General features: G+C 39.9%; 2 protein-coding genes across 2 annotated transcripts; both read right to left on the bottom strand.

The window, feature by feature from the left end:
* Nucleotides 1-6,601: 6,601 nt before the first annotated feature.
* Nucleotides 6,602-12,040, bottom strand: LOC148113697 (vomeronasal type-2 receptor 26-like). The gene is made up of 3 exons (XM_087893292.1): nt 11,981-12,040; nt 8,724-8,850; nt 6,602-7,500 (listed from the first exon to the last, which is right to left on the bottom strand). Exons 1-3 carry the CDS (start codon nt 12,038-12,040, stop codon nt 6,602-6,604), a joined length of 1,086 nt encoding a protein of 361 aa, XP_087749418.1.
* Nucleotides 12,041-19,573: 7,533 nt separating this feature from the next.
* On the bottom strand, nt 19,574-21,465 carry LOC148113696 (vomeronasal type-2 receptor 26-like). Its single transcript, XM_087893291.1, has 3 exons — nt 21,418-21,465; nt 20,605-20,731; nt 19,574-20,472 (listed from the first exon to the last, which is right to left on the bottom strand). The coding sequence occupies exons 1-3, from the start codon at nt 21,463-21,465 to the stop codon at nt 19,574-19,576; spliced, it is 1,074 nt and encodes a 357-aa protein (XP_087749417.1).
* Between the last annotated feature and the right edge of the window lie 1,178 nt (nt 21,466-22,643).

The following is a 22,643-nucleotide window of genomic DNA, read 5'->3' as shown; positions in this document are numbered from 1 at the left end:
TGACTCCTGTACGAGATAATTACTTTGTTTTTGAGGAAAGAAGAAGTGTCTGATGTTTAAATTCTTTTTGAAATACACAATTGCTAATAAAATGTACAGGGGGAATTTTCAACACAAAAGACACTTCTTTTTTTTAAATGAAAATTATTTATTTAGTTACTTATGTAATATAATTTATATGCTGCCCTATCTCCACAGGACTCAGGGCGGCTCACAACAATTAAAACAAGCTAATAAAAACATAAAATACTTACATAAATAAATATTAAAACCCATTAAAATAATCTAAAAACCCCTCAGTCCAGGCTAGGTGCCGCGAACAGCCATGTTTTTAATTCATGGCAGAAGGTGCGGAGGTCAGGAGCCAGCAGGAGCCCCAGGGGGAATTGATTCCAAAGGATGGGCGTGCCCACAGAGAAAGCTCTACCCTTGGAGGCCGCCACCCGACATTGTCTAGCTGACGGTACCCGGAGCAGGCCCTCCCTGTGGGAACGCACCGGGCGATGTGAAGTTGCTGCTGGTTGCAGATGGTCTGCCAAGTATCCTGGGCCTAAGCCATGTAGAGCTTTATAGGTCATTACCAGCACCATGAATCTCACCTGGAGGGCAACCGACAACCAATGGAAGCCGCGCAGGAGAGGTGTTACATGGGAGTATCGGGATTCTCCCATCACAACCCACGTGGCTGCATTCTGTATCAGCTGAAGCCTCCGAGTGGTCCTCAAGGGTAGCCCCATGTAGAGAGCAGTACAGTAGTCAATACAGGAGGTGACTAGCACATGAGTAACTGTGCATAGGGCATCTTGGCCCAAATAGGGGAGCAACTGGCGCACCAGATTAATCTGGACATATGCCCCCCTGGTCACGGTTGTTATATGATCTTCTAGAGTCAACCGCAAATCCAGGAGGACACCCAAGTTGCATGCCCTGTCTACGGGGGGTAAAACTTCATCCCCTATAGCCAACGATGGAACCTCTCCTTCAGACCGAGATGCCGGTAACCACAGCCACTCAGTCTTGGCAGGGTTGAGCGAAGCCTGTTCCTCCCCATCCAGATCTTCATTGCTTCCAGGCACCAGGACATCATGTCGAGGGCATCACTGGGTTGATTTGGGGTGGATATAAAAGGCTGAGTATCATCAGCATACTGATGGTACCTCACCTTGAAACCACGGATGATCTCCCCCAGAGGTTTCATATAAATGTTGAACAGAAGGGATGAGAGAACCGACCCCTGGGGCACTCCACAAGTGAGGGGCCTCATGGTCAATCTCTGCCCCCCTGTGAACACCGCTTGCGTCCGCCCCAAGAGGTAGGAGGAGAACCACTGTAAAACAGTGCCTCCCATTCCCAACACCTCGAGGCGCCGCACCAAGATACCATGGTTGATGGTATCGAAAGCCGCCAAAAGATCCAACAGGACCAGAACAGAGGAATAACCTCTGTCCCGAGCCCTCCAGAGATCATCCACCAGCGCGACCAATGCCGTCTCCGTGCTGTATCCGGGCCTGAAACCCGATTGGTACGGATCAATTATGTTGTTTTTACTATGAATGATAAATAGAGTTCACCTTCCTTTGTATAGTATTAACATGCGTAGATGTTTTGGCATTTCCTCACTTTAAGGAGTTTTCCATTATTTCCAGATCTCCCTAGAAGGTGTTTAACAATGTACTGTAGAAACGTAGCACCCTCCCTTCTCCTAGAAGAATGAAATAGTTTAGGAAATATTAAAAAGGCAGGATATTTTCCCTAAAACAGAATAAAAATCTTAAAGGAAACAGAAACTCAGCCTCAGCTCCCTGCCCCCAGCAGATATTTTGGTGATAGCCTATCTACAAGACAAAAGACTGGGCCAGCTTATCTACAAGACAAAAGACCTTCAACACAAGGACATAATAGGATTAGCCCTCTACCCATCTTGCAGCATAGCTAACCTCATGGCACCTGGGGACATGACATCAGCCCAAGATTCAACCAAATGTGATTCTGATTGCTTCCAAAGTTAGCTATGACCCCTGGATTTCTTGCACAGGAACAGGAAGCTCAAGGGCAAGGCCCAAGAGAGGGTGTAAATACCTCTCTCTCTAACTCTATGTTTTCAGCTGTACGAGGACTTCAAACCCATGTGGTTTGGGATTTGGGAAGAGCCTTGGTGGCGCAGCAGACTAAAGTGCTGTTAAGTAGCACCAGCTGCGTGCAATTACTGCAAGTTCAAATCTCACCAGGCTCAAGGTTGCCTTCCATCCTTTCGAGGTTTGTGGGGGTAAAAAGCTGACTTTGTATAAAAAAGAACAGGGCTTATGGGGGGCCGAAAGCCCTACTAAGCAGGTATATACAAAAGTATGAAGTCTATTGCTTAATGCATTGTAAGCCACCCTGAGTCTCTGGAGAAGGGCGGCATATAAATCGAACCAATAAATAAATAAATAAATAAATAAATAAATGAATAAATAAATAAATAAATAAATAAATAAATAAATAAATAAATAAATACATACATACATACATACATACATACATACATACATACATACATACATACATAAATAAATAAATAAATAAATAAATGTGGTCCTGTCCACCAATAAACCATCTTTCCAATCATCCTCCATATTTCCAGTGTCTTTCTCCCCACTTGGAACTGAACCCAGATGGATATTTCTTCCAACAGTACTTCCTGAGAACTTTTAAGATCTTATATTTTAAAACTTTGCCCATTTAATTTTCTGTATTAGAGGAGAGACAATTTCTGGTCTGCTGTGGAATAAAATAAGGAGGTCAGTAATACATTCAGGGCATGGCTACGTAGACAGATAGCTAATTCTTGAACCCATGAAGAGGTCAATCATTTGTCATGTGCAAGGGAGCAAAAGGCCAGGAAGAGCAAGTTTTCATCTACTTCCCTATATTAGGCTAATTTTCTGAGTAGCTAAGTCCCAATGAAACAGCAAAGTCCAGAGAGGAATTCCAATAGGGGAGGGAAGCCATCTTCTGTGATATCTACTCTTTTCCCAGAGTTTAATTTCCAAGTTGATAAATTGGAGTTGTAAAAGACAGAGTTCCATCCTCCAATTTATAATGGGTTTTGAAGTTTCAAGCACTTTGATCCCAAGATGAACAGAAAGGGAATGTGGCTGGTGACATACAGGGTTAACAGTTCCATATGATTGCCTACTGCTATTTGCAGCATGGATCACATAATTGGGCCAACTTTTAAATTTTGTGATGTATTGTTTCTACTTGTATTGGAGTGTCTAGAAAGACTGTAGGGATTTATAAAATTTTAACCATCATGAAGTCTATAAAGTTGGTTCTTGCACCAGAATCCACTAACACTGCAGTCCATTATTTCTATTTGTCTCAGAGGGTCAAGTCAATATAAATTTTCAGCAATGTATATTCATTTAGATGGTGTTGCTCTCTCTTTAATGTTTGAAAAGTCCCTTTTGTGACCTCTTGTGAGAAGAGCGGTTCTGTGTTTAACAGAGTGCTCTAGCATGCTCTGGCTGAGAGATCTTTCTCCTCTACTGGAGGCTCTGGTTGGTCACACTCTCCATACATGCCCAGACTCTCCACAGTAAAAGCAGAATGCGAGGTCTCTGCACCTCTGTCTTTCTTCAGCAGCCACTCATCTCTTTATGGCTTCTATCCTCAGGGCTTGGTCTCCCCATGGGTGAGTCCTTTTCAGGAATAAGGGAAAGAAGGCTGATTAGTTAAGCTGTGATATCAGCTGTCTCTGACATCCAAATTGGCTTTGAATCACTTCCAAGCATGAGTCTATGACCGTGATGGTGAACCTATGGCACGCGTGCCACAGGTGGCACATGGAACAATGTCGCCTGGCACGGATGGTGGTGCCCATTCCTCTTCCGGGTTTCTGGCACTTGCATGCGCACAGGCCAGTTAGTCTGTTGGTTACTGGTACGCATGCACAGTAGGCAGAAATTACTGTGCATGTGGCGGGGAACCCTCTTTGCAGAGGCAGCAGCAGCTCCTCCTCCTCCTCCTGCCAGTCTCACTGTAAACCTCGGAGCTTGTCTTATGGGGGAAGGAGAAAGGTCCTTGTGGGGGGGGGCGAACATCCATGGTGCCAGCAACTGCAGCCATGCTTCGGAGAAGCCCCGTTGGAGCACTGATCAGCTGTGTGCATGGTAGCAGCCAGGACAAGAGAACCGGGATGCCAGATGCTCAGCTCTGCAGCCCCACAGAGCTGGTTGGGTGATTTCCGGCATGCCACAAGGGCGCGGGGCTTGCCTATATAATTTTGCCACCACCGCTGCCTCTTTGCCGGCATGAACGGCCTGCCACCACTGCCTCTTTGTAGAGGCAATGGTGGCAGCAAAGTTATGTAGGCAAACCCTGGGCCCCGCTAGCGCAGCCATGCCGAAAATTGCCTGACTGGCTGCAACGGGGCTTCTCCAGAGCGTGGCTGCAGTTCCCCCCCCCCCGGACCTTTCTCCCCCCCCATTAGGCAAATCCTGAGGTTTACACCGAGGCTGGCAGGAGGAGGAGGAGCCACTACTGCCTCTGCAAAGATGATCCTCCCCCCAACCAGGACCTTTCTCCCTACCCACCCCGTAAAGTAAACTCCAAGATTTACAGTGTTTGGAGCTTGCAAACATGTCGTGACCAAGCGCTGCCACCTTCCTGGCCTCTTTCTCAGCGATTCCCAGTTGGGGATGAGAAGAAGAGGCAAGCAGGCTTTTTAGGGAATTATCCAAACTCATCATCAGTGGCCCGCCCGTCTGGCCACCTCTCCTCCAATGGAATGGGAGGGAGAACTCCCAATCCCTTTCCCAAGTAGCCGAAGGGAGCGTGTGATTCATAGTGCTTAGAATATTTTATCTTAATAGCTTGGGGATGTCTTTGGCTCCCTCTTTATTTGTGCCCCCCCCCCCACTGAGTGGGGCAAACTCATTTAGGGAATGAGGATCTGGAGCGGCTCCCCACTTCAAGTCAAAGTTTGGTGCTGATTTTTCCTATTAGGAGATCTAAAGCTATCCCCATTTTTGGTCCCAATAGGCTTCAGGGAGGCCTGTTAAGCCCAAAACGGGATGCAAGGGGAAGTGTCATGCGTGCATGCACAAGGGGGCGCAGGTGCATGCACAGGGGGGCAGCGTAGGGTGGGGGTCATATTCACATGCGTGGGGGTGGGTTCACGGGGGCATTGCATTATGGGTATGGGTACACACGAACGAGATCTCCCCACACTCCCCCTGCTTTTGGCACACAAAGGCAAAAAGGTTTACCATCACTGGTCTATGATAATAGAAATGTAATAGTCTTGGTCCAGTATCTGTTGATGTCCCTGCCTTAGGATTTCAGTGCCAATTTGGTTATTCATTTGGTTATTTAAGTTATATAAAAAAAATCAGTTACAGTTGCATTATTCTACTCTAGGTCTGCTGCGATTAACTTGTATTTGCTATGTACAGTCTGACCCTCCTATTACCTTGCTCAAGATTATGGAATGTGTGGGTTATTATAATCTCCATATCGGATTTACAAAGTGGCCCCTGAAGGTGTCTATAAGCTTATGATAGTGATCCATAACTGAAGCATTACCTAAGTCATGTAAGTGCTGAATGAGCTGCATTAGACTCAGAATGAAAGAGATTCATAACTGGTGGTTCGGGAATTCCACTGCTCAGGTTCCTACAAATGGCTCTCCTTGTGCTTTAAAGGATCTCATCCATTCTGATTCTCCTCTGAAAGTTTCTGGTAAGCTTCTGTGGCTCCTTTGGAACATGGATTGTAGTACTGAGGCTGCTGCTGATGTCAGAGGAGCAAGTTGCACCAAATTCTGAATTTGTTGTATAGTTGGAGTGCTGCAAAGTTGCACAAATTACACACACAATGCAGGACAATGTCCACTATTCTGTGGTGAGGCACCGCTTCTGCTTGTAGGTCAGGTATGATGTTGGTTCTTTCTGTTGCTCCCCAGGAAAAACTTTTGGAGTGGAAATCAATGTCAGGCATAAAAAAAACAGGTCCAAAATTAATCAAGTTCAACTAATCTGATTTATTGCTTAAAATCCATACAAGGGAATCTGCTAAAATAATGGTCAGCCTTTTTTAAAATGGAGATAAACATACAAGATTCACAAACTCAACACATTTTACATTTGAAAGAAATCCAAAACTGATATCCTATGATACTGTGTTAACTATATGTTCATAAAATGGTAATCAGTTTTTTACTGTATTTATGTAACGCTTTAGGAATGGATAGTATAAAATAATGATGAACATGTCTCTACAAATGTTGGATATCATTTGAGCCAAAATCTGAAAGATCCCAAAAGGGAACAAAAAGCTAGTTGACCAAAATCAAATTCAATGGATGTGTTGAAAAGAAGAAAGGACATGGTTAAAGAATCTAGGAAAATGGTGATAACACAGCAACAGGAGCACTTATTTAGGAATGGACAATCATAATAAACCTTAATAATCATAAATGTCATACACAAATATTTCTTTGACAAAAATAAAAAATAACTGTTCCTATAACTTTATATACAGTATTTTTCGTATAGACAGCGTTCTTTCTATTCCTTTTTTAGGCAATTTCTCTGAGCCAGTAATATTACATGATGAACTAATTTCTCTTTGTGAGTTGCTCCCTGTGGTTGAGGTCAGGCCTGAAAACAATGATGTAGCACTTTGGCAGGAATATGCATCCCAGTAATGCAGCACTGGAGGACAAGATGGAGAAGACCTCCACAGCTACCATGGCTTTTCCTTTTGTGCTCAGATAGGCTGGAAAGAAGGAGATCCAAACACTGCAAAAGGCCAACATGCTGAAGGTGATGAACTTGGCTTCGTTAAAGCTGTCGGGTAATTTACGGGCAAGGAAAGCCACAATAAAGCTGGTGATGGCCAAGATACCCATGTAGCCCAAGACACAATAGAAGTAGAAAGATGATCCTTCATTGCATTGTAAAATTATTTCTTGGAGCTCTGAGTGCATGTCCATCTCAGGGAATGGGGGAGATGTTGACAACCAAAGAATACAAATGCATACTTGGATAATGGAGCATGAGAGGACAATAGAAAAAGCCAATCTTTTCCCTACCCATTTCCTCATCTGAGATCCTGGTTTAGTGGCCATGAAAGCCACAACCACAGTGATGGTTTTGGCCAGGACACTAGAAATGGCCACTGAGAAAGTGATGACAAACATTGATTGTCGGGGAAGGCAGGTCACTTTGCCAGGTTGGCTGAGGAAGAGCAAAGAGGAGAGAAAACAGAGCAGAAGAGAGACAAGGAGGGTGTAGGTGAGTGACCGGTTGTTGGCTTTGACAATGGGAGTATCCTTGTGCTTAATAAATGTTCCAAGTACCCAAAATGTCAAGAAAAAGAAACAAAGAGCTGCTGAGGCTAAACCAATTCCTAAATTTTCTTCAAAAGTTAGAAAAACCACCACTTTCTGGATACATCCTTTCTTTTCTTTATTTGGATAATGATCTTCTGGACATTCAAAGCAATCTTCCATATCTGGAAGGAAAATCAAGGGCATTTTTTTTCTTTCAGGCATTCCATATTATTGAGGGGTACTTGGTGCTCTCTGAGCTTGCTTGTTACTCTTGCAGATGTTTCATTACCCCAAACTAGATCCCATCACAGTCTTAGTAAGGAGTGCTGCTTGCTGTCAGTTATATTCTGCTGTCTTGCCTGTCTGTGTGGATGGGGACATCTTAGGGAGTCTTTGGTTGGGCTGTTTACAAATGGCTTGATTGGGGTATTTTTTTACTTGATTGTTGGTGTGAGGTTAACCTAGGAGTTAATTTATGCTGATCTGGGTGCTGATTACTAGTGAAGAGGTGCTGGAGTCTTTTTGTTTTCTTTTGGTCTGATTGATTGCCTCTTTTGCATAGTCTGTAGATGTTGTTAATGTCTGTTTGTTTATTGATGGCTGATTTGTCAGAGTGCCAGGAGTATAGACATTCCCTGGCATTTTTGGACTTGGCCTGGTCTAGGATGATCACATTTTTCCAATTGAAACTATCGTTAAATCTTTCAATATGTTGTGAAGTTACAGAATTTTCTTCATATCTTCTGATCATAAGTTGGTGTTCATGGATGCATTCGGCCAGTTTTCTGCATGTCTGTGGTTGTTGCAGTTCTTATATTATGTTTTCATAACTCCTGATTTTCTTCTGGGGTTGCTCCGTCTTTTGGTTTGCTTAGGATGTTTTGAAGGGCTTTAGTTGGCTTGTGTGCTACACTCATTCCATGTAGTTGTATAGTCTGTTGGCGCCTTTTGTGATATTATTGATGGATGCCAGCATAATTCTTTTTAGGGTTTGTGCTGGTTGTGCTATATTGGATTGAGTGGTTTCGGATATTTTAATAAGGTTGTGTGGGTGTATATTTTGTTGGAATGTGTTGTATAGATTCCTTTTTCTGTTTTTCTGGATTGCGGAAGTGTGTTTGGGCTAGATTAAATAAAGTCCTTACACTGGATATCCACACAGCTGACAACAAACAGCACTCTTTACTCACACTGATGATGTTACCTAGTTAGGGTAAGAAAAAACCGCAAGAAAACAAGCAAGCTCAGAGAGCACCAAGAACTCCTCATTTCAACCCTGAGCTAGAAATATTCTCCTTTATTGGTATTCCATATCATTGAAAATCACCTTATTAATGTTATGCATCCAAGTAGTTTATTAAAGTTTGCTTAAGTCTAATGAAGTTTGGTAGAAATCCTAGCCTACCATTTTGATTTGAAATCTTCCCTTCAGGACATGGAGCACAGTCATAGCAGCAGAACTGATCCCCCTCAATCCCTTTCTTCCAGGATCCAGGGAAACAAGGGTCATTGCATCGAGAAAGTGGAAGAACCTGGTGATAAACATAAAAGGTTTTGAAATTGGTGATGTTTAACAGAGTTTTTAATTTTTCTAAAAAAGTAGAAATTAAAAGTATGTTCAAAATTTTCTGTTTGAAGGACAGGGTGAACAAATAACAACACTTGGTGACTATCTCATGTCAAATAATAATGAATTTATTAATTTCATCCACAACTTTAATCTATGTAGAAACCACAATGTAGAAAGGGTCCTATTTGAACAGCAGGGAGAGGACATAATTGCACAGGGTGACAATTTCATGGAAACATGGCCACTCTTGAGATTTCAAATGGAAATGCAAACCAAATATGCAGACATGGCTTTTGTATTGTGATAGCATTTGGTCAAATTGATGAGAGCTTGATCATCAACAACATTTGAAAAGAATGTGCTGCTCTTTATTTTAAAAAAACAGAAATCAGATTTCTAAAGGGATGTTCAATGGATTAAAGCATGTTTCATGCAATAATTCGAAACCTGATTAAAAGTTGGGTTCCAGGAAATCACATCTCCATCAATGAATAATTCCTTCCCTTTCGGAGCTTCTAGATCCAGCTTTCCAACTCTAACCCTCTGAAAAGATCTGTTTGGAAAAGTGATCAAGTTGGTGATGTCGAATCCACCGGTTGCTTCCCCTTTCTCATTCAGGAACACTCTCTCCCCAGCTGAATTGTTGAAAGAAATGCCTTGAAGAAACGAATGGAGCTACTTGAAAAAGAATAGAAGAGATAGACAATTGAAAGCAATATAACAGAGAAGAGAACAACATATTTAAGTTTCATTTACTCATTCATCATATTCCAATAACTATTATTATATATGTTTGCTTAGAAATTTGATCATCAATATTGCATGGAAATGTACATGTCCACTCCATTATTTATTTGATATTATTTTAAGGAAAGGTAGGAATGAACTGAAGCACAATGAAGATAGACTTTTGGGATTATGTCAGGTCCTTCAATTATGTTTTATGTTCACTACTTAAACAACTAAGTCAAGATAAATCATATCTAATCTTTCCTCACTGGTACAAGGCTATTTGAGAGTCTGATTAATTTTCTTTAGCCAGATATTAGAATCTGAGACTTAAGCATTCTTTCGTAGATAAATGAGAAGATAGACTATTGCAAACATAGAGTTGTTTCAAACTATGCAAGCCTATCTAAGAAGGAGCAGCACTTCATTGCTCTAAATCTCTGATAGAGACAGAAAGCTCAGCTTGTCACTCATGAAAAGTTCATGAGCCACACAAAACTTCTTGGAGAATTGATTATTTTTAGGAGGAGACAATGAAACATAATGTAAAATATCATTTTAACTAACTCTTATTGTGCAATCTATGGTGATTTGTTAAATAACTCCTACTGATACCTAAATCATGATTTTTATAGCAGCTTCTGAGTGATCAGAATAGCAGAATACCTGAATGACAAAATAAGAACACAAACCAGTTTTTCTGTATCTGTTTTATACAACACAACATTTGAAGGGACCTTGGAGGTCTCCTAGTACACTAACCTGCTCAAGGAGAGCAACAGATCTCCCAAATCTATGAGGTTTTAGATACTTTGGGATGATCGATGCTGAACTTGGAAATTTGGAGGTGATAGGCCCTAAAATCTTTAAATTTATACAATTTAATATATTCAAATACATTTTACTCAATTACAATTTTTGCCAAAATTTCCTTTTTCCATTTTTTTAATCGTGTCTTAACATTTCTATGCTTATTTGTATAAACATCTTTATTTGCCTTCAAATTCTAATTTTTCTGTTTTATTTCATATTTATTTATTTTACATTAAATAATGTATTTCTTCTTTTTTACTCACTCACTCACATTTCATTTTATCTTTACTTATATCCCTTTTAGAATAACCTGTATCTTCCTTCTAAATTGCTTTTTACATATAATTTCTACAGTTAACTTCCTTCTCTTCAATTAGCATATTCATCTTTTAAATTCCTTTTTAATATTCCTTAACTATTTTCTTTTAATTTCTCCACAATTCCATTTCTTGACGCTTTCCTCCCTTTCTCCCATTCCCTTGCCTTCTTCTTCTCCTTTTTCTTCCCCATTTCTTTCTCTTCTCTTCCTTTTTTAGATGTATTCCCCCCTATTCATTTATATTCTAGCACTGTTAATCCCAGTGTAATCATTTTTTTATTCTGTCACTGTTAATCCCAGTGTAATCATTTTTATTCTAGCACTGTTAATCCCAGTGTAATCACCTTTTTTAACTCTGTCACTGTTAATCCCAGTGTAATCACCTTTTTAATTCTGTCACTGTTAATCCCAGTGTAATCATCTTTTTTATTCTGTCACTGTTAATTCCAGTGTATTCATCTGTATCTTTATTTTTATTCATTTCCTTCCCAATTCTCCATGTTATCAATTTAAAAGGCAAGGATTTTTAAATTTATTATTCCTTTGCATATAATTCAAATTCCAAGTCCATGTAGTGTCTCTTTTTTCTTTCTTCTTTCTTTTTTTCCCTTTCCAGATAGTGTCCAATTCAAATGTTCATTTGAGCCATTCCAATTTCAGTCTTTGTTCTCTCCACTCCTCTTGCAATCTCATTCTAGTTATTTAAACAAAGCACTCCTACATTACTTTCAGTACTTTCTCATTATGATATAAATAAGCTTAGTACGATACTTTCTTTCCACCAACAGATGTCTCTCTCCAACTCACAAATGCTCCAGCCACAAAGTATCCATTTGTAAATCCACAAAAATGATTATTTCCTCTTCCCCAAATTAAATTCTTTTGTTGTTTAAAGAATACTTCTCTATCTCCTTTTTTCTTGTCTTGTTTTAATTTGATCCAAATCCAGTTTTAAGTCCTGATGGAAGGTTCCTTTTAAGGTTTTAGTTTTAAAGTTCCTTTTCCCCCCCTTCGCTTAAATTCCCGAGTGCCAATTAGCAAATTAGTCATTGGGACTTCTTTCAAGCTTTTAAAAGTTTTTTCTTCGTACATTTGAGTTGGCCAATTACTCACTCGGTAACGATACTCTGTTCAATTTCCACTCCTGCTCACCTCTTAATCCGGTTGCCCCAGTTTATAGCGGACATAATGGCCGACTCCCCCACTGCCGGGTCAAAGAGCTGTCTCTGACCTTCCGATGAGCTTGCCTGCTCCTCTTTGGTCTTTCAAGATGCCTTTCTCTCTCCCTCATCCCTCCAAGATGGTTCCGGTCCGAAGACCTCCCGACAGCGGATTGTCTGGCTGGTTTTCGCGAAGCCCATCAGAGCTTCGCTATTTCCCAGCCAGTATCGCCGCAACGCTTCCAGTTCCATTGGAACGTTGGAAGGACCTTTGAGGTCTTTTAGTACACCACCCTGCTCAAGGAGAAGACCTTACAACAATTTAGACAAAATGATGCTCCAATCACTTCATAAACATCTCCAGTTATGGAGCAGCCAGTATTTCTGAAGGCAAGTTTTTACATTAATTCATTGTTCTATCAAGAAATTCTTCCTTATTTCTATGTTTTTCTCATACTTAATTTGATTCTACATTCAGAAAATATTAAGACTTTCCAGAATGAGTTCAAATTAACATAATACTACATCAAACTGCTCACTGAAATAAAAGAAGAGTCCAATGCAAAGAGAATACCTGCCAAGGCTGCAGATTTGGAAGATCATTGTTTTTACTCATCATACTTTTCTTCCAATTGAAACCCAACATGTGTAGAGCCTGCAAAGCATGAGCCACAGCATAAACAGCATTGTAGACACTGTAGCTTTGGCCAGTCATTTCCATTTCAAATATTGCTGCAGGTAGATCCTCCAGCTTCATCTCCACCGTGCAGCGAGTATTGTCCGTTTCTTGTAATTCTGGTTTTGGAAATGAACAATCAAATGATTGTTCCCAAACATTCTGTCTAAACCCATCTCTGTAGTCTGAAAGAGGATTTATGGTCTGCAGAAATTCCTTGAAACCCCAAATTGCTTTTGAATGAACAGTGAAGGAAATAGCCCCATGGAACATCTTGAGATCCGAACTGATTTGAACGCCTGATAGTACAAAATCAATCTGTGCAGTCATGATCCACACCTTTCTAAGTAATGCTGTTTCCTTGCTTTCTGGGTCGACCAGAAATGTGTAAAACCTTAGGAATAAAATTATCCAGGCTTCTCCATAGACCAGAAATGCATTGGCTTTGCTAGTCAACATATTAATGGATACAGTTGAGATTGTTTGATAAAGTTCTGGGAAACTTTCCAAGTGGAGTTGTTCATCAAGCCTTTCTATAAAGGCTGAGCAGATTCCATTGTGTGAAAGTAAAGGCTGCATTTTCCGTAAGAAATTTTCTCCATTGTTATTATCAAAAGAAAATATCCCAATCCACGTCCACCTGAAATGACGAAGCAGTTGGACAATCCCAATGTACTGATAGTCCTCTTTGGGGATCATGAAATAAAGTGAAGAGAGTTTACTGGTCTGAAATTCCTCTTGGGCTAATGAGCCGTATGTCAGCTGAAAGAAAATCCAGTAGTATTCTTTAGAGTATTTAGATTAAATTTAATTTTCCTATCTTGTTTTCATATAAAATATATCCAAGGAACATTTTTCCCCTAGCATTCTTTTATGAATGTAATAACAAATTTCTTGTACTAGAAGACCTCCAATTTCCCTTCCCTCTCTGTTATTCTGAGGATGTTCTCACTGCATGAAAATATTTCAAGCATAGAACTAAATCAATTGTTTTAACAGAAGCCATTCAAATCTTCCCTCAGGTATTGATCCTTGATACTCACTTCCTGTAACTGGCATTGTAGTTTCAGAAAAGAAGGCCAAGTAGTAGATCTTAAGCCATGCAGAACATCTTAAAAGGATCCGAAGCCTAATGGTTGATTCCCATTAATTATTCCATAACAACCATAAGATTAAGAATTTTCTGCTCAACCCCTTTAGAACTTACTTGTGGAATCTTGAAGAATCCTATAATTTCAGCTATATAAGATGATGTGACAAAATCCAATCCCCCAATGATAGCCATGAGATTCTTCTGGGTGTCACATTTGTAGTTAGGGACAAATTCCTGGGATCTGAAAAGCAGGTCCAGAGTGGTGCGATAGGTCATCCTTGAATTATAGTAACTGTCATACATGTGGAACCCAAGGGTGATGTTAGGTAAGATCTGGGAGTCCTCATTGATCTCCTTCACAGAAAAAGCCAAGGCAAGGATGTGCTGGTAGAATTTGATTATTACACTGCAAATGATTAAAATACCCCAGTTGAAAAAGGAAGTTGGCAAATAAGTAATAGGTTTTCTAAAGTACTGAATAATTTGTGCACTGTTCAAAATCAATTTTTTTTTTTACATTATTGGCACAATTTGCAACAAATATCTGCTACAACAAATAAAAATAATGCTTTTTTCCTGGTAACCCACTCATGGAACCGATTCCCTAACTTTCCCCCCCAAATGGAATATGAACAATTCCAGCATGTATCAGTCACCTATTGTATGTATGTTTTGTTCAGAGTGACAATACAGATTTTTTTTTAAAAAAAATTACCTTAAGCTTACTAAATGTTCCTCAAAAGATGTTTTGCACAAAAGTTTCATATATTATATGACAAATACTTTACTGTAATGTAAAAAAAAGTTTATTTTTCCCGTAACTAAAAACATTCAAAAGATGTAATTGTCATATAAAGACTTAGATTAGATATACAGCCTACATTTATACTGAGAATCTTTTACTTTCATAAGCAGTTTGGGGAAACTAATTAAGATTAGAAAAAGAACCTTACTTTTGTATGTCATAAGATGCTATATAAGGGTGTTCCTTAAAATTAATTTCCAAAATGTTGTAATAGGTGAGCGACACTATCCCACCAATGACGAGGTCACCAGGTTGGTACCACTCATGTGGAACAAGGAAAGCATCACTTGCAGGGCAGCTCAGAGTCACTATTTTCTTCACCAGGAACACCAAGAGGAGCAACATCTTCACTCTTGAAAATGTCTCTGTCTTTCATCCTATCCTACAGGAAAGATTGCATTATTCCAATGGTTAATCCAGCGATTAATTCAAGGTTTATATCTGAGAGTGCACAATATCAGAAAATCCACTATTATCTATTTGAAGATCTATGAGAATAGAAATCAGTGAGTTGAATTACATCAGGGTTTGAACAGATACACTGGCAGAGGAGAACAGAGGGAGGAAACCTGTAGCAATGACTCTGATACACAGCCATTATTATCCCTGTGCCAATCTCCCTGGGGTTCAAGATACATAGATTGTTGCTGAATTGAAATGACCTTCTGTGCAGTCTTTCATGTTTTTGCCTAATGAAGAAAATATGGTGACTCCTGTACGAGATAATTACTTTGTTTTTGATGAGAGAATAAGTGGCTGATGTGTTTTGTTTTTTTAAAATATTTTTATTGTTTTTGTACCAGAAAAACTATCTTTTGGATGACAAACTTGTCAGCTAAGTTGGTTAGGAAACTGTTCGATCTCCCACTTGCTGCAGAGTTTGTCTCCCAGTTGATATCAGGATAGTTAAAGTCTCCCATTACCACTAGCAGGGGTGAAATCCAGCAGGTTCGGACAGGTTCTGCAGAACCGGTAGTGGAAATTTTGAGCCGTTCAGAGAACCGGCAAATACCACCTCTGGCTGGCCCCAGAGTGCAGTGGGATTGGAGATTTTACAGTATCCTTCAGTGGTGGGTTTCAAATTTTTTTACGACCGGTTCTGTAGGTGTGTCTTGGTGGGCATGGCATGGCATGGCTTGGTGGGTGTGGCAGGGGAAGGATACTGTAAAATCTCCACTCCCTCCCCACTCAGGGGAAGGTTACAAAATCCCCATTTCCTTTCAATCAGCTGGGACACAGGAGGCAGAGAATAGATGGGGGCGAGGCCAGTCAGAATTTTTACTACCGGTTCTCTGAACTACTCAAAATTTCTGCTACCGGTTCTCCAGAATTGGTCAGAACCTGCTGAAACCCACCTTTGGTATCCTTCCCCTGCCACGCCCACCAAGCCACGCCCACCAAGCCATGCCCAACAAGCCGCACCACACCTACCAAGCCACGCCCACAGAACCTGTAGTAAAAAAAAATGGATTTCACCACTGGTTACTAGGAGGTTATCATCCTTGGTTTTGTGTATTTCTGTAGAGATGTAGTGATCTTTTATATATAATGAAATTCCACCTCCTCTTTCATTGAATAGTTTGTATCCTTCTATCATGAGTTTCATCCCACCAAGTTTCAGTAATGGCAACTTTATCATATCTGCCTTCATGTACTAATACTTCAAGTTCATCCCTAAACTTTGAGCATTAGTGGATATGCATTTGAGTCTTTATTGGTCTTGGGTATGTTTCTTATATCTCCTACTTTGTAAGTGGGATTTCCATCTTTTCCATCACTCTCTCTTGCATTATGTTTTTCTTTTTTCTTTCTTTTTTCTCTTTACTCCCTTTCACCTTATGTGGTTGGTTACCTAGTAGTTTTTGCTTGGAATTAGGTTCTATAGGTCATGAAAATTGCCCCCCCCTCTTCAATTTTAGTTTAAAGCCCTTTGGAGAACATAAACTATAGAATAACAGAATTGGAAGGGACCTTGGAGGTCTTCTAGTCCAACCCCCTGTTTAGGCAGGAAACCCTACACCACTTCAGACAAACGGTTATCCAACATCTTCTTAAAAACTTCCAGTGTTGGAGCATTCATAACTTCTGGAGGCAATTTGTTCCACTGATTAATCGTTCTAACTGTCAGGAATTTTCTCCTTAGTTCTAAGTAGCTTCTCTCCTTGATTATTTTCTACCCATTGCTTCTTCTCCTACCCTCAGATGCTTTGGAGAATAGCTTGACTCCCTCTTCTTTGTGGCAGCCCCTGAGATATTGGAACACTGCTATCATGTCTCCCCTGGTCATTCTTTTCATTAAACCAGACTTACCCCAGTTCCTACCACCGTTCTTCATCTGTTTTAGCCTTCAGTCCCCTAATCATCTTTGTTGCTCTTCTCTGCACTCTTTCTAGAGTCTCAACATCTTTTTTACATTGTGGCAACCAAAACTGAATGCAGTATTGCAAGTGTGGCCTTACCAAGACATTATAAAGTGGTATTAACACTTCATGTTATCTAGGCTGTTTATGCAGCCTAGAACTATTGGCCTTTTTGGCAGCTGCTGCATACTGCCAGCTCATATTTAAATGGTTGTCCACTAGGACTCCAAGATCCCTCTCACAGTTACTACTATTGAGCAAGGTATCAGATATACTGTACCTGGGCATTTTGTTTTTCTTGCCTAAATGTAGAACCTTAATTTGATGAGCCAGTCATTTTCTGAATGTATTGTTTCCAGTTCTTGTGAGGTACAGTCCATCTCTTGCCAGATAATGCAGATCGTGGTCTAGGAAGCCAAAGTTCTATTGATGATACCAGCTTTTCAACCAATGGTTCATTTCTAAAATCCTTTGCAGTCTCATTGGATGTTGACCTTTTGTTGGAAGTATAGATGAAAATACCACTCGTGCTCCTAATTCTTTAAATTTCTTTCCTAGCTGTTTGTAATTTCTTATTATTTTCAGATTCATTGTTCTGTCCTTGGTCCCCAAGTATAGGAGAAGAAAGGCGTAGTAATCCATGGGTTTGATTTTTTTAGTAAGGTACCCAGTTACATCTTTGATTTTTGCTCCAGGGAGACTCTATTACTCGCTAGATTGACTGCCTTGTCTGCAGACTACAGTTTCTATTCCCTTAAGAATTGAATCTCCTAACACCAATATTCACCTTTTTTTTCTAGGAAGACTGGAATACTTTTCTTCCTGTCATAGGAATGCTAGGTGGTGCCTTTTGTTTAGAAACTATTGATGAATGCTCCTTTGTGAGGGTCTGTATATTTTCTTCCACTGGGAAGATATAAACGTGATTCTTCAGGTCCAGAGGGGCTTCATTGGAGTGGGCTAAGGTAGATAGTAGGGGCTTTGTTCTTGGGTGTTTTCTTCTAAGAGTGACCTGTTTCCATCGGTCTTGTTCTTTGAATACATATGTAAACTGGTTTTTTACAGAATCTATTGTCTAATGGGTTTCAGTGTATCCGTTTTCTTCTTTATGTTCATATGTGGGGTCATCATTTTAGAAGTTTCATGCTCCCTATTGTGTTTTACTTTGGTGTAGTCTTCTTGTTTAGGTTGGGATTTCTCACTTTGTTCATGGAGTTTCAGAGTAGCTAGAGTTGCCTCTAAACCCTTTACTTTTTCTCCTAGTAATTCAAGTAGTTTACATTTGATGCATACATACTTTTGACCTTCTGTTGGCACAAGTTGAAACATATAGCACACTTTGCAAATCACTATTGAGTCAGTCTCTATCTCCATGACTTTTTTCTTTGTTCGTTTGCTAAAAAATCAAAAATTTCTAAAAGTTTAAATATTTTCCGTGTTGTGAAGTGTGAGTTTACAATAGTTTACAAGAGTTCTTGACCTTTTGTTTTTTATCTTGAAAAATTTATCACTATCTTCCCTGTTTTAAGTGTCTGCCTCTTTTTCTGTTTTTTTTTTTAAAACTTTTTTTCAAATGCTTACTTGAAAAAAAAATTGTAAAATTAAAAAAAAGGAATTTTGTAAAAAAAATTAAAAAATAAAAATTTAAAAAAGAATTTTAAATTAAAAATGATATTTAAGAGTTGAAAAAAGTAGATTAAAATTGGAACAAAGAATTTAAAAATTGAAAAAAGAAACTGAAAAATTGAAAACTATTTTTTCTTGAGAAAGGGAATTTGGGGATTTTAAAAATTTAAGAATTTCCCAGAGATTTTGGCACTTTATGAAGTAATATGTACTTTTTTTATTGGAAGTCTCAGGCTATTTTCTAGGAGGGTTTTGAGGTAAGATGTGCTTATGTGGGCACTCTGGTTTGCTGGTCTACTGTGCTGCTCTCAGCCACCGCTGGTTCACTATGCTGCTCTCAGCCACTGCTGTGCCTGCTGGTGCTCAGTTGGTCATCTGTGCTGCTCTCAGGCACTGCTAGTTGATCTCTCTGCTCTTAGTCACTGCTCAGGGTGCTTCACTCCTCCTCCAGGTAGTTCTGCACAACTGCTGCTCACAGCTGCTGGTCTACCGCCACCTAGCTGCCTTTCCCTGCTGCTCAGTGGCCTCTGTATGCATCACAATGGCTCCACTCAGGTGTCAGGCTGGGTCACTTGGCCACCTCCAGTTGGGCCACTTCTCAGTTGGGCCAAAAGTCAGCTAGGCTACCTTTCAGTTGGGCCACCTCTCAGCTGGGCCACCTCTCAGCTGGGCCACCTCTCAGCTGGGCTACTTCTCACCTCTTTGTTCAAGGAGTACTAATTCTTTTTTTAAACCCTCCTGTACCTAATCTTGATGTTGCCCCCTTGATATAGTTTGTAATCAGAGAGTGGTACACATTTTTTCTATGATTTCCTTTGAATTTCAGCAGATTTTCTTTAAAAATACCAGGCTTCTTATTGTAAACTAATTCAAAGCACTCTTTGTTATGATCATTGGTCAGCATACACTTTGAATAAAGCATGAGACACAAAGAAAAATACATTTCTTTTCATTTCTCTACAATTCCCATATTATTCACATTTGATAACAGGTTGCTCTGAAAATAGATGTATGAATAGATTATGTAAGTTTTCTGTAGAAAGCAGTCTTTCTATTACTTTTTTTCCCAACCCTTTAGCTGAACCAGAAAGATCACATGGGGTACTAAGTCCTCTTTATGAGTTGCTTCCTGTGGTTCAATTCAGGCCGCAAAACAATGATGTAGCATTTTGGCAAGAATATGCATCCCAGTAATGCAGCACTGGACGACAAGATGGAGAAGACCTCCACAGCTACCATGGCTTTGCCTTTTGCACTCAGATAGGCTGGAAAGAAGGAGATCCAAACACTGCAAAAGGCCAACATGCTGAAGGTGATGAACTTGGCTTCGTTAAAGCTGTCAGGTAATTTACGGGCAAGGAAAGCCACAATAAAGCTGGTGATGGCCAAGATACCCATGTAGCCCAAGACACAGTAGAAGAAGAAAACTGAACCTTCATTGCATTGTAAAATCATTTCTTGGACCTCTGATTTCATTTCCAACTCAAGGAATGGGGGAGATGTCAACAACCAAAGAATACAAATACATACTTGGATGATGGAGCATGAAAGGACAATAGAAAAGGCCAATCTTTTCCCCACCCATCTCCTCATCTGAGATCCTGGTTTAGTGGCCATGAAAGCCACAACCACAGTGGTAGTTTTGGCCAGTACACTAGAAATGGCCACTGAGAAGGTGATGCCAAAAGTTGGTTGTCGGAGAAGGCAGGTCACTTTGCCAGGTTGGCTGAGAAATAGCAAAGAGGAGAGAAAACAGAGCTGAAGAGAGACAAGGAGGGTGTAGGTTAAGGATTGGTTGTTGGCTTTGACAATGGGAGTATCCCTATACTTAATAAAAGTTTCAAGTACCCAAGAGGTCAAGAAGAAGAAACAAAGAGCTGCTGAGGTTAAACCAGTTCCTAAAGTTTCTTTAAAAGTTAGAAAGATCAGCAGTTTCAGGATACAGCCTTTCTTTTCTTTATTTGGATAATGATCTTCTGAACATTCAAAGCAATCTTTCATATCTGGAAGAAAAGTAAAGGGGTTTTATCATCTGCATTCTATAATACTGAAAAACACCTCATTAATTTTATGCGTCAAGTAGTTTGTTAATTTTTGCTTAAGTCTAATGAAAAGTGGTAGAATTCCCATCCTACCATTTTGATCTGAAATCTTTCCTTCTGGGCAGGGAACACAGTCATAGCAGCAGAACTGATCCCCCTCAATCGCTTTCTTCCTGGATCCAGGGAAACAAGGATCATTGCATCGAGAAAGTGGAGGAACCTGGTGATAATCATAAAAGGTTTTGAAAAGGGAGATATTTAAAACTGTTTGTATTTATTAACTTTTATATAGGGAAATTATTTTTGACTTCCCAAAAGAACACGGAAATTATCAATTTCATTAACAACTTAAAAAGATGTAGAAATTACATTGATGTAGAAAAGGTCCTGTTTGAAGGGCAGGGAGAGTAAAAAATTACACAGGGTGACAATATCAGCTTTTTAATGGGATTACGTTCAATGTGGGAACTTAATGGATTAAAGCATGTTTGATACAATAATTCAAAACCTGGTTAAAAGTTGGGTTCCAGAAAATCACATCTTCATCAATGAATAATTCCTTCCCTTTTGGAGCCTCTAGATCCAGCTTTCCAATTCTAACTCTCTGAAAAGACCTGTTTGGAAAAGTGATCAAGTTGGTAATGTCGAATCCACCGGTTGCTTCCCCTTTCTCATTCAAGAACACTCTCTCCCCAGCTGAATTGTTAAAGGAAATGCCTTGAAGAAATGGATGGAGCTACTTGAAATGGAATAGAAGAGATAGACAATTGAAAGCAACATAACAGAGAAGACAACAACATATTCAAGTTCATTCACTCATTCTTCATATTCCAATAACTATATAATCTTTAATAACTTTATTGTCATTGTACGTGTACACACAGTATACAACAAAATTCACTTAACACCGAAGTCTTCCGGTGGCAACGCATCGTCAATAGCAGCTCCTTTCATGGCGCTAGCCCCACGATCTTGTTAAAGCCGCTAAAACAGCGAAAAACAGCTGTTTAGCGGTTTGAAAATTTTCCCTCGGGAAAAGAGGGGAAAGAGAGCAGCCAGGCTTCGGTTGAGCTCCCCAAGAGTTCCAGGTATAATTCCTGGGGCACGAAGGGTGAGAGCTCCCTAGAAGCCTGACACAAGCTCCACACCCGGGACGTTTCTGCATTTAGCAGAACAAGATGCCGCGACCATCCCTGCAACATTTTAACACTATTCTGGATACAAAAGCAGGCAGAGCAAAAACAGGAGGAACTCCAATTGCAAGTATTAAACTTTAACTCCTGTGTATTGAATACTTCCTTCTTGATTGCTATTGGAAGAAAGTGAAAGGAAATGGCGCCGAGCCTTAATTGGGTGTGGTAATGAAAGTTAACTTCAAAGTATTCATTTGCGCTGACAGTTTCTGCTGCCACTAAAAAGAACTTGTCTCAAAAGAAAGAAGAATTAAATTGGACTGTAGAGAAATTTAAATTTGCTGAGGACTGAAACTAATTGGAAAAGTTAATTTCTGGGAGTGGTTGCTGTAAAAGTTTTAATTTGCAACGGAAAATTTGAAAATGGCTTCTAAGCAAATAAAGATTGCTGGGGCTAAAATTACTGTGAGCTCCCCTATTCCACCACCCAAACCGCAATCTTTGACAGCTCCAACAGAACCACAAGTTTTAACCCTGGAAGCCTTGCAGCAAGCCTTAAAGCTGCAAGCCTTCTCTTTAGAAGAAAAACTTTCTTCTGTTCTTGATGAAAAAATAAAAGTGGTGACTGATAAAATGGATGAAGTAACTCTAGAAGTGACAGAAATCAAGGATGAAATTCAAGCTCGAAATAAGGCAATTAGAGAAGCTATTATTTTTGCATTTAAAGGTTTGGCAAGTCATATTGAAGGGTTAGATGAAAGACTAGAGGAAGTTAATCAATCAAACGTGAATTTGGAGAATAAAATGGGAGAAGTTCAGACTCAGATAGAAAAAGCGGACTTAGAGGTGATGATGATGCAATATAGATCGATGGAATTTGCTATAAGAGTAAGAGGCCTGAAAGAAAATACCCAAGAGAATTTGAGAGAGATCTTTGCAGAAGCCTTTGCACAGATAAGTCAAGAATGAAAGGAGGATCTGGATTGGCAAATGGATAAA

Source organism: Pantherophis guttatus, chromosome 4 (genome assembly GCF_059756535.1).
Source record: "Pantherophis guttatus breed Tessera chromosome 4, ASM5975653v1, whole genome shotgun sequence".
NCBI classification, from domain to species: Eukaryota; Metazoa; Chordata; class Lepidosauria; order Squamata; family Colubridae; genus Pantherophis; species Pantherophis guttatus.
Note: the sequence above shows the minus strand (reverse complement) of the source record. Positions and strands in the feature narration are given on the sequence as shown.